Here is a 12,249-nt window from a genome sequence, read left to right on the forward strand (position 1 = left end):
CCTAAGCAACCTATTGAGTTGGACTTTCTTCAGGAATTTGATCATCCTACATGTATCAGGAATGAGGCGTGATGTTAAGCTCTGGGATTTTGCATTTCATCACATGGTATGTGCCGTAGTTTTCCTGAGCAGAAGCAAAGCCTCAAAATACATGCACACCAGGTAGGATTATTGTTAATGAAAAGTATAATTTCAGTGTCTTTACAACTTAGTTTGTGTCTAAAATATGAACTAGTGTTTTTTTCCACTTGTTAAATTGATCTTGTATTTGGTTTTGCGAATTTTCAAACAAAGAATAAAGAACATGAAATTAGACTATATATTCTGTCATTTTCCCCTGAGTTTTTTCTAATCTTGTCCCTTCATACTTTTCCCCAAAGGTTCAGCGTCTTCCATTTCTTTCAAGCTCAAATCTTTCACTGGATGTTTTGAGGGGTAATGATGAGACTATTGGATTTGAGGATATTCTTAATGGTAAGTGTCATTCAGCACCTTTTTATGGAGCCCTTGTAATTTAAAAGGCAAACAGCTGCAAAAAGAATAGGCAAAATTCTTGTCCTCATGGAACTTACAGCTGATTGGTTTCACTTTTGTTTATTCATTGCTTTAAGATAAAATTTAATGGTAGTAACTGTTCTTTAACTGTTTTTAAAAGTGAAGATTGGCTGGGTGCGGTGGCTCACGTGTAATCCCAGCACTTTGGGAGGCCGGGGTGGGCAGATCACCTAAGGTCAGGTGTTTGAGACCAGCCTGGCCAACATGGTGAAACCCTGTCTCTACTAAAAATATAAAAAGAAAAAAAGTGAAAATTATTTATGAAATTCTAAGAGTATATAGTCATTTCAGTCTAGTAATGGTGGTTATTCACTTCATGTCCTGAGCTTCAAGTGTAATATGTCAGTCTGATATTCCTAGGGTGACTTAAACAATGATAATTATTTCAGAATTCACATTGTTGGGATGTGACTGGTGTTGTTTTTGTTTGTTTAGTTTGATTTTGGGGTTTTTATGACTAGCATTTTAAACAACTGGAAGATAAATCTTTCTTTAAAAAGTAGCTCCCCCAAAAAGTAATTTTTGTACTTCTACAGGTGATAAATAGGAAAGAGGAATGTCTTTTTTTTTTTTTTTTTTTTTCAAGATGGAGTCTTGTGCTGTTACCCGGGCTGGAGTGCAGTGGCGCAATCTCGGCTCACTGCAACCTCCGCCTCCCGAGTTCAAGCAATTCTCCTGCCTCAGCCTCCCAAGTAGCTGGGATTACAGGCGCCCATCACCACACCCGGCTAATTTTTGTATTTTTAGTAGAGACGGGGTTTTACCATGTTGGCCAGGCTGGTCTCGAACTCCTGACCTTGTGATCTGCCCGCCTCGGCCTCCCAAAGTGCTGGGATTGCAGGTGTGAGCCACTGCACCCAGCCGAATCTGTTATTTTTAATAAAATTCCCTGAATAATTGTAAATGAATTTAAGTAAGAACAATATATGCAGCATCCTCTATTTTTTCTGGTCCTGAGGAAGATAAACAAATACAATCCTGTCCAATGCTGCCTCTGCTCATTATGCCCCAGCAGTGCAGGAGAAACAAAAATTTCCAACAGGATTAAGTTTTATTAGTTTTGCTTGGCTGCTGATGTCCGGTAAGGAAATGCTGTGGACATAACAGAAGTCTAGTGAGCCTCCTTTGAGAATCTTCCCTGAGGGAGCATTTTGGATACAGGAAAAGCTGGGATTCTTAAGCTTTTACATTGAACTTAGACCTTATTTAAAACTACTAAGGTGATAGTTCAGGTCTTTAGTTACAAAAGCATTCATTTAAAAATCTGCTTCTGTAATTCTGTTTAAAGAAAGGGAGAGGGACTTAGGAGCATTTATCTAGTCAGTCAAATATTCTGTGTCAGGCACTGGGCTAGGCTCTGAATATACAGCTGTGAACAAAACAAATATCTGTGCTTTCAAATGGGGGAGATAAACACATAAACACAAATATACAATTTGATAATTCTAGGAATAAAAAGGATGTTTTTGGGTTGGGAGGGCACATACCTCTGGGAATACAACACAGAAGTGAATTTCTGAAAGAAACGTGAAATCATTGACCTAGAAGTAGAGGGAGAGTATTTCAGACAGAAGAGATCATGTAACCTGAGAACAGCTGAAGAACTCTGAACAGTTTGAGATCTTACTCTACTTTGAAGCTAACTTGTTAGCCTGCCATGAATTCATGGATGGTGGCAGAAGACAAGAGACTCCTAAAGGACAGTTTCTTATTCATAGCAATAGCGTAGCCAGAGTATCAGCATTTCTTTTGGTTCCCTTAGCCCCACTTCCTATGGGGCAGCTAAGAAGAGGGTAAGGTGAAGCCTTATACATTGAGTGTGTTACGTTAGAGGAGAGGAACTCCATGTTCAGGCCACCTCAGCTTTATAACTGGCAGTAAACCTGCCTGTCCCGTGCTGCTTTGTCTTATGAGGCTGAAACAGCTTTGGAAAGATACCCTAGAACAAAGGCAGTTTAGTGTCTCTGCTCCCAGCTTGCAGAATGGAGAGACCAATAGAGAACTGTCTCCCAGCATACATAAGAGCACTTTAAGAAGGCCCATATGGCTGGCATGTTTTGAGCAAAGTAGAGAGTAGAATAAGGTTGAGATCAAAAAGCTCAGCAAGGAACAGATGAACCAGGGCCTACAGACCATGAAAAGAAGTTTAGAATTTCTTCAGAATGCAAAAAAAGGCCATTGAGCAGTTTTAAGTAAGGATGTAATGTGATGGAATTATATGTTTAAAAAGGTCACTAGCTGGCCGGATGTGGTGGCTCACATCCATAATCCCAGCACTCTGGGAGGCAGAGGTGGGAGGATCAGTTTAGCCAAGGAGTTTGAGACCAGCCTGGGTAAGATGAGACCCTGTCTCTACAAATTTTTTTTTAAAAATTAATTGGGCATAGTGGTGTGCAGCTGTAGTCCCAGGTACTCAGGAGGCTGAGGCAGGAGGATCACTTGAGCCCAGGAATTTGAGGCCACAGTGAGCAGGGATCACACCAGTGTACTCCAGCCTGGGCGACAGAGTGAAACCCTATCTCAAAAAATAAAAAATAAGCCACTTGCTATCTTGTGGGCATCTTTTAAAATTCATTCCTTGTGTCTCTCTAAGGTAGCTGTTAGGAAAAATCACCTGTTTAGGTAGATGGTTTTTTTTTTTTTTTTTTTTTTTTTTGGGAGACAAGAGTCTCGCTCTGTCACCCAGGCTGGAGTGCAGTGGCGCGATCTCGGCTTACTGTAACCTCCACCTCCTGGGTTCAAGCGATTCTCCTGCCTCAGCCTCCCAGGTAGCTGGGATTACAGGTGCCCACGACCACACCTGCCTAATTTTGTATTTTAGTAGAGTCAGGGTTTCACCATCTTGGCCAAGCTGGTCTCAAATTCCTGACCTCCAGTAGTCTGCCTGCCTCAGCCTCCCAAAGTGCTGGGATTACAGGCGTGAGCCATCACACCTGGCCAGGTAGATGATTTTTATCACAGTGAGACCACTGTATTTGGGGTAGTTTTTTTCTTGTGGGAACTGTTATTGCATAATATACGGATAACTTAGGGCTTCACCTTAGGGACCTGAATTAGCTGTTCCTTTCTGCCTCAAATAGTTTACCCTCATTTTTCAGATCCCAACCTAAATATTACTCAGAGAGTCCTCCGTTAACTACTGTTAGTCTATTCTTGCATTGCTATAAAGAAATACCTGAAGCTGGGTAATTTATAAAGAAAATTTATTTTGGCTTATGGTTCCTCAGGCTGTACAGGAAGCATAGTGCTGGTATCTGCTTCTGGTAAGGGCCTCAGGAAGCTTACAATCGTGGCAGAAGACAAAGGGGGGCCAGTGGATTATATGGCGAGAGGGAGCAAGAGAGTGAGAGGGGGCTGCCACACAGCTTTAAACAACCAGAACTTGTGTGAACTCAGAACAAGAACTCACTTATCCAGGGGGGTGGTGCTAAACCATTCATGAAGTATTCAACTCTGTGATCCAGTTACCTCCCTACAGGGCCCACCTTCAACACTGGGAATCACATGGCTTTTTTTGTTTTGTTTTCTCTCTGTCACCCAGGCTGGAGTGCAGTGGCACGATCTCTGCTCACTGCAAGCTCTGCCTCCCGGATTCAAGCGATTCTCCTGCCTCAGCCTCCTGAGTAGCTGGGACTACAGGCGCCCACCACCACGCCCAGCTAATTTTTTGTATTTTTACTAGAGCTAGGGTTTCACCGTGTTAGCCAGGATGGTCTCGATCTCCTGACCTCGTGATCTGCCCACCTCGGCCTTCCAAAGTGCTGGGATTACAAGCGTGGGCCACCGCGCCTGGCCGGGAATCACATTTCCAACATGAGATTTGGAGGGGACAAACATCCAAACCATATCAACTACCTAATCTAAAGTAATCCCCGCTCTGTCACCCTGCCTTATATTAATTCTTTACATAACACTTACCTGATATTTTTCTTATTTATTATTTGTCCAACTTAAATATACGTGTCAGGAGAGCTGGAGATTTTTTTCTTGTTAACTGTTGTGTTCCCGGTACCTGATAGGGGGCTTGATCCATAGTTAAGGGTCATGTTGATCACATTCTTATCACCTTTGACACAAAACACAGTGTTAAGTCTATAATCAGAGAGTAGCTTGTTAATCTAAATACTGTGTAAAGACTGTGACAGTATTGGAGATGATGACTTTTTTGCCTGCTTATCAGTGAAGTACTTAGGCAAGTTAATTCTGTACATTTTACAAGATTAAGAAGGACATATAAGAACACTAGTAGAATCAAAAATAGACTTTTTCTTAATGCTGGAAGGGGACTTTCATGTACTCTAATCCCCTAACTGGAAGATGAGTAAATGGAAGCTCACAGAGGCTCAGTCCTCACTCAGAGTCTCATGGCGAGCTTGTGGTACAACAGATGCAAAACCTGTCTCCACCAGTGCCTTGCTTACATGATATGCTGTCTTTTGGTGCAAGTGATTTATTTAATAAATGCATTTTATTAAAGCTTTAAAAAGCAGGATGTGGAGGAAAGTTTAGTTACATAAATGAGTATATTCTTTGTGCAAAAATTTGAAATATTACCATTGAAACTCACATTTGCTGTAGTGACCCTCAATCCCATTTTTCTCGTTCCCTAATTACCGGCTGTTTTAGTTTGGTTTAGTCTGTCCTTCCAGACTGTTCTACGTGTCTTTCTATGTAGTCAAAAGTATTGCCTTTTTTTTTTTAAGTTGAGGTTTTGAGTGCCTTTTATATACACAGCAGTTTATTAATCTCCAGTCTCTTAGGAGGTCCAGTGAGGAAACATCCACATTGTACTGAACTGTTCCTCTTGGTAGCCACCATTATTATGTGCAGGGTTATTCATTTTTACAAAGTGATTTTACGATTTAGTTCATTAGGTTTTTATTCTGTTTCTAGTCCTATGTTGAGTAGAGGACAAAGAAAAAGTCTCAGTCTGTAGGAAGCTTACGCTTGGTATTAATTTTAAAAGTTCTTTTAGGTGTATAATCACAGTTAAAATAAGGCTTTTGTCTGACTCATCTGTAAACACAAAAGTGATGATTTTTAAAGGTTTTCTTTCTTAAGAATTCTTACGTTTGTGTGTATACAACAGGTCAGAAGACAATACAGATAAAACATTTTTGTGAATTAAGAGATTGTTTCCCATCATGTGGGAAGCCACTAGAAAACTTAAGAACTTCGAAAAAAAAAACTTTTGTCAATCTCTTTTTTCTTTTTAAATCCACTATTTTGAGATATTATTGACATACAATAAAGTACACCTATTTTTAAGTGTACAGTTCTGTGCGTTTTAATTAACATGGAGCCTGGTCTCCTAAATAGAGGAGTAGAATGTTTTCATTGCCTCACAAAGTTCCCTTGGTCCCTTTTCAGTCAGTCACCCCACCCCAGCCCCAGGCAATCACTGGTTTGTTTTCTATAACTTCAGGTTAGTTTTGACTCTTCTGGATTCTTATGTAAGCAGAATCATTGAATGTATCTCTTTTTTGAGAGTCTTTTAAAATGTTTGTTTTTGTTTGCTTTCAGATCCATCACAAAGCGAAGTCATGGGGGAGCCACACTTGATGGTGGAATATAAACTTGGTTTACTGTAATAGTGTGCTGTTCATGGAAACCGAGGGCTGCATCTTGTTTATAGTCATCTTTGTACTGTAATTTGATGTACACAACATTAAAAGTACTGACACCTGAGAATTTCTGCTCAAGTAGTATCAGTGATCATTTAAAATTTGGAGGGGTCTTTGGTTTACAGCCATGTGACAATTAAAAGCACTAAAGGGAGTTCATGTTAAAGCTCTTAATTTATATTAAAACAGTAGCCTTTGTCTTTAAAAAAGTTGTTGCTCATGAATATTATAAAATGATCTACAGGTTTCAATTCAACCTGTTTCTAGGTTTTTTGTAAATTTAGTTTTGATTAAGCATTATAAGCATTTGAGTCTATAAACTTTATAGTAGCATCTTTCAGAATAAACATTTTTAATTGATTTCCGTGGCAACTCTCAAATTGATTACAATATGAGATATATCAGTATCGTCCATTAACACTCATAAGAATAATATTTACTGTGTCAGTGCTATTTTAGGATTATAGTTATTCTTTGATTCTTTCAGGTTGAAAAGTAGAAGTTCCAAGGTTTTGATTTTGGTCTGGTCTTTAAGTGAAAAATTAAAGCAACCAGTAGATGTAGGTTAAACTTTTACTTCATAGACTTAATATGTAATTAATATATTGCCAAGCAACACTGTTAAAGAAAAGTAAAACTCATTTTTTCTTGTTCTTAATTTATATATTACAAGATACTGTAAGGTATTCTTTATGAAGTTGGTATATAAAAATTTACATTTTTAGAACATTAGTGAACGGGTCATCTTTTACAATTAAAAGTATATTTTGATTATCAGTTTCTTAGGAACATCTTTGATTAGATAAATTACTGATTTGAAACATTTGGCAATGTCTAGAGACTTTTTGGAGTTACAACTTTGCGGTTGGGCTGCTACTGGCATCTAGTGGGTAGAAGCCAGGAATACAGCTAAAGATCCTAAAATGCACGGAACATCAGCATCAATTTATGGTCTTGTAACTAGTTGAAGACACTAAAGGGAAATGAATTTAAAACTCACAATTTATATTTGTACAGCAGCATTCTATGTCTTTAAAAAACTTATGAACATTCTAAAACCATCTACATACAGTTTGCACTCTGCAACCAAGATCATTTGGTTCAAAATGTCAGTAGTTGCTAAAGTTGACAAACCTTGAGAAAAGTCAAGTACACTTAAAAAATTTTTTTTGAGACAAGGTCTCACTGTTGCCCAGGCTGGAGTACAGTGGCGAGATCATGGTTCATTGCAGCTGAGACTTCCCAGGCTCAAGCAATCCTCCTACCTCAGCCTCCCAAGTAGCTGGGAGTACAGGGGTGCATCTCCACACCTGGCTAATTTTTTATTTTGTTATAGAGATGGAGTCTCACTATATATTGTCCAGACTGGTCTTGAACTCCTGGCCTCTAGTAATCCTCCTGCCTTGGCCTCCCCAAAGTGCTGGGATTACAGGCATGAGCCACTGCACCTGGCCCGTTACACATTTTTAAAATAGATATCTTGCTCTTACCTATTGAGATTAAGTTTAGAATCGTCTTTGCTAATACAGTGTTCTCCAGCCCACTTTACACTTAAATAATAAGAAAATGTAGAAATAATAAAGATTCACTAATTGCTTCTACATATATTCTCTTTAATTAAGGAAGCTGGAGATTTCTTCTGTACCTTAAAGCTAGGAATAATAGATAACCCTTCCTGACCAGTAGAGGGTACTATGTTGAAGAGTGTAGTTTAAATGGAAAATCTGAGGATTTAATATAGAACTTGGAATCACAAATAACACTTTCTGATGGTCTTTTTGCCTCCTCTCTCCTCTTTTAACCTTTGTGTTTATACCAGTGGCCCTCACCCCTGGACTTATAGGAATCAGCTGGGAATCTTGAAGAAATTTTAGTGTCAGTATTTTAATCTCATAAATTCCAGTAGGACTAGTCTGAAATGGATCCCAGGAAGTATATTTTTTGAAAGCTCTCCACGTTGAGAACCTTTTATATGCTTTATTCCCTTTCTTTGCTTGCTCTGCCTTTGTGTTAGTGACAATTGCCAGTTGCAATTCCCAGGTTGTGACCTGTGCTTCTGACCGACTGGTTGCAAATTGGGGTTCCCACTTTCCCTCTCCTTGGGTTTCATAATTTGCTAGGGCAGCTCATATAACTCAGGGGAACACTTTACTTACATTTATCTATTTATTATAAAAGATATTGCAAGGGCTACAGATGAACAGCCAGATGGAAGTGATGCATAGGGCAAGGTAAGGGGGAAGGTGCTAGGAGCTTCTATGCCCTCTCCTGGCACACCACCCTCCGGACACCTCCACGTGTTTACCAACCTGAAAGTTCAGGGGTTTTGATAGAAGCCTCATCTTGTAGGTATGATCAATTATGAACTTACTCTCCAATCCCTCTCCCCTTTCTAGACGATGAGGTTGGTTGAATGGGGCTGTAGATTCCAAGCTTCTAGTCATGATATCACAGTCCTTGATTAAAATTTATTAATACTAAAAAGCATACCTAATGGCACAATCTAATTTTATATTAAGCCTTTTAATATATATGAGAACAAAGGAGTTGGTGGCTATTGCCATCTGGAAGTGTTGGGGATTTGGTGTATAATTGAACACGCACACCACAGGATGGCTCTTGCACTAAACACAACTTCTCACTCTACAGAACGTAAATAACAGGCTTATTACTTTTTCTTAATTTTGCCCTTTACCGTGGGTGTTATCCCTTTTTCTGGAGGACAGGGAATACATCTCAGTGCTCTTCTACATTTTGTTATTCCTTTGTTTATTTTATTTTTTAGAGATGAGGTCTTGCTATGTTTCCCAGGCTGGAGTGCAGTGGGTATTCACAGGCATGATTATAGCTCACCAAAGCCTCGAACTCCTGGGCTCAAGTGATCCTCCTGCCTTACCTTCCTGAGTGGCTGGGACTACAGGTGTACGCCACCATGCCCCCAGTTTGTTATTTCTTTGAATGCAGACATTCAAGAATGAGAAAAACGATCTGAACAAGTGCTTTGAAAAATGGAAGAACTATGTGAAATATAATTCTTTCATTGGATTCTACAGTTGGATAAATGTGTTTATTCAAACACATGAAATATAAGTTAAATATAAGTTAAAATCAACTCATCTCTTCAGAAGTGTGGCCAGAGTCAAATTTAACCAAATTTTGACCTGCTATTTCAATAAAATAAAAAATGCTGTGACACTTTGTTGGACTTACTTTCCTCATGACTTCAAAATTGAAATTCAATTTCCTTCATATACAAGAAATGCTTCATTAAGAACCTATACTTAATATGTTATAGATCTTTAAATATTCCTAAAGAATGAGAATATACTACTAGTTTTTGTTTTTGTTTGTTGTTTTTTGAGACAGAGTTTCACTCTGTCGCCCAAGCTGGAGTGCAGTGGTACAATCTTGGCTCACTGCAACCTCCGCCTCCCAGGTTCAAGCGATTCTCCTGCCTCAGCCTCCCAAGTGGCTGTCTTTGTTTGTTTTGTTTTTTCAGGTTGAAAAAGTGTAATGGACTTTAAAACCTTTTTTTTTTTTTTTTTTTTTTTGAGACAGAGTCTCGCTCTGTCGCCCAGGCTGGAGTGCAGTGGCGTGATCTCGGCTCACTCAACCTCCGCCTCCCGGGTTCAAGCGATTCTCCTGCCTCAGCCTCCTGAGCAGCTGGGATTACAGGGGCCTGCCACCACGCCCGGCTAATTTTTGTACTTTTAGTAGAGACGGGGTTTCACCATGTTGGTTAGGCTGGTCTCTAACTCCTAACCTCATGATGCACCCGCCTCTGCCTTCCAAAGTGCTGGGATTACAGGTGTGAGCCACCGTGCCCAGCCGACTTTAAAAACTTTAAAGATGAAAAATTAAGTTTTGAAAGTTTAGGGTTTGCTTCCAGATTTGGAAGTTACTTCTGGAGCCAGTAGACCTGTTTTGTCAGCTGTTCTTTGCTTTTTGCTGCTTTTCAGTGTCTTGGCTTAATGGAGACAGGAAAAAGTTATATTGTTCAGCACTGTGACAAAATAGAGGTCACGGAGGATATGGCTTTGGGTCAGTGGAGGATCAGGTAGAATTCTGCTTTGACTTTTGCCACACTTTTGGAGAGATGAATTGATTTTAACTCAATACTTTTGTATTTTTAAAATTTCAAAATTAGAGAAAATCTAGAAGAATAATAACAAAAGCACCCATATAACCTTCATGTCTCTAATATATTGTCTTATTTCCTCATGAGTAAATTCAGGAGAAACATTTTTGGCAGGACATCCACAGCGGTGGCGATGTCTGCTTCTTACTGCAGCTCATCAGGGGTCATACAATGTCAGGGTGTCCCGCTTGCTGGTGATGCCAAGTTTGATCACCTGGTTAATGGGTGATGGCTATCAGAGATCTTTACTGTAAAAGTACAGTTTTCTTTTTGTAATCAATAAGTAGTCTGTGAAGCAATAATTTGAGACCTTGTGTATATCCTGTTCCCCAAGAACTTTTCACTGAGGTTTTAGTATCCATGGAAAATCTTTGCCCAAATCATTTATAACATGGTCATGGGGGTCAAAAGAGGGCTACAAAATCGTGACATTCTTTTTCTACTTGTTTTGGCTGACAAGTTGTAAAGCAGAGTTTCCCCACATTTCTATTCCTCTCCTCAAGTGTCCTTATGCACTCATGGATTCTTCTTAAATGCTTTAGAGTCTATTTCTACACAGTACCCTTTTGATGGCCTAAACCTAACCATTTTATTGAGCAGGACTTCAATTTGAAAATGACTCATGTCAAAATGTTAAATTTAATTTTAGCATTTTTCATTGTTATTTCAGAGTATCGAATATAATTTGAGATATTTTTGTTATCATAATCATAGATATTATGGCCAAAGAAATACCATGTTGGCCATAAGGGGAACAACTGCTGACCCTAACACTACCAATGTTCTGCCCATCACAGCATGAGCAAGTCAAGAGTGAGATCGGGGGTGGTGGTTCTTGCTCCATTCTGTGTGGTAGCTTTGAAGTAGGCACTAGGGTATGAAAATTTAAGAGAGGCTGGGCACGGTGGCTCACGCCTGTAATCCCAGCACTTTGGGAGGTCGAGGCAGGCAGATGGGGAGTTCAAGACCAGCCTGACCAACATGGTGAAACTCTGTCTTTACTAAAAATACAAAATTAGCTGGGCATGGTGGCGCACTGTAATCCCAGCTACTTGTGAGGCCGAGGCTGGAGAATTGTTTGAACCTGGAGCAGGCTAAGAAAGAAACCAGGAAGCAAAACAGCAGAGGGAGGCAGAGGTTGCAGTGAGCCTAGATTGCGCCACTGCACTCCAGCCTGGGCAACAAGAGTGAAACTCCGTCTCAAAAAAATAAATAAATAAATAAATAAAATTTAAGAGAAGATAAGATGGAGGAAACTGATAAGGCACAAGGAGTGGTGCACATTTGTTCTTCTTAAACTTTTTACTATGGAAGTTTTTAAATATCCAGAAGTAGACAGAAAAATACAACATAATCCCATGTCCCCATCATCTGTCTTCAATAATAATCATGTTTCATCTATATTTTACACCCATTGTTCCCCGCAATATTGCCTTAAAAGAAATTCTAGACATCTCATGTGTAAATATTTCAGTTTATAACACTAGCATAACCATAAAACTGTTAACAGTAATTCCTGACAAATACCCATCGTTCAAATTTCTAATGGTCCAATAAGTGTCATATATAAATTGTGCCAATTGTCCAAATATATGGGTTCCACCTCCATCTCATTTTTCTTTGTCTTGCTAGTTGTTGAAAAAACCAAGTTGGTTGCTCTATAGTTTCCCACAGTCTAGATTTCACTGTCTGCCTGTTTATGATAGAGCCTAACATGTTGTTTTCTTTCCTTAGTATTGCCTATAAACTGCTAGTTGAATCTACAATCTTGATAAGGTTCAGGTTCATTATTTTTGAAATAGTCACTTCATAGGTGGTGTGTTCTTCCATAAATCTGCCTGCAGATAGTAGCTACCCACTCCAGGTCTCCTGCCCCTGCAGGCTTGGAAGTGCCTGCTCCTGCTGCCTGGCCTCTTGCTGCTCCCGGCACCT

The 12,249-nt window shown here is 39.5% G+C and overlaps 1 protein-coding gene across 1 annotated transcript in view; it reads left to right on the forward strand.

Moving 5' to 3' along the window:
* POMP (proteasome maturation protein) overlaps positions 1-6,539 on the forward strand; it is a 28,939-nt gene extending 22,400 nt beyond the window's left edge. The window contains exons 5-6 of the mRNA XM_008971602.5: positions 381-474; positions 6,079-6,539. Of these exons, the coding sequence (XP_008969850.1) occupies positions 381-474; positions 6,079-6,146 (162 nt within the window). The 3' untranslated portion in view covers positions 6,147-6,539. The remainder of the gene's footprint in view (positions 1-380; positions 475-6,078) is intronic.
* The last annotated feature ends 5,710 nt before the right edge of the window (positions 6,540-12,249 follow it).

This window comes from Pan paniscus, chromosome 14 (genome assembly GCF_029289425.2).
Source record: "Pan paniscus chromosome 14, NHGRI_mPanPan1-v2.0_pri, whole genome shotgun sequence".
Classification (NCBI taxonomy): Eukaryota; Metazoa; Chordata; class Mammalia; order Primates; family Hominidae; genus Pan; species Pan paniscus.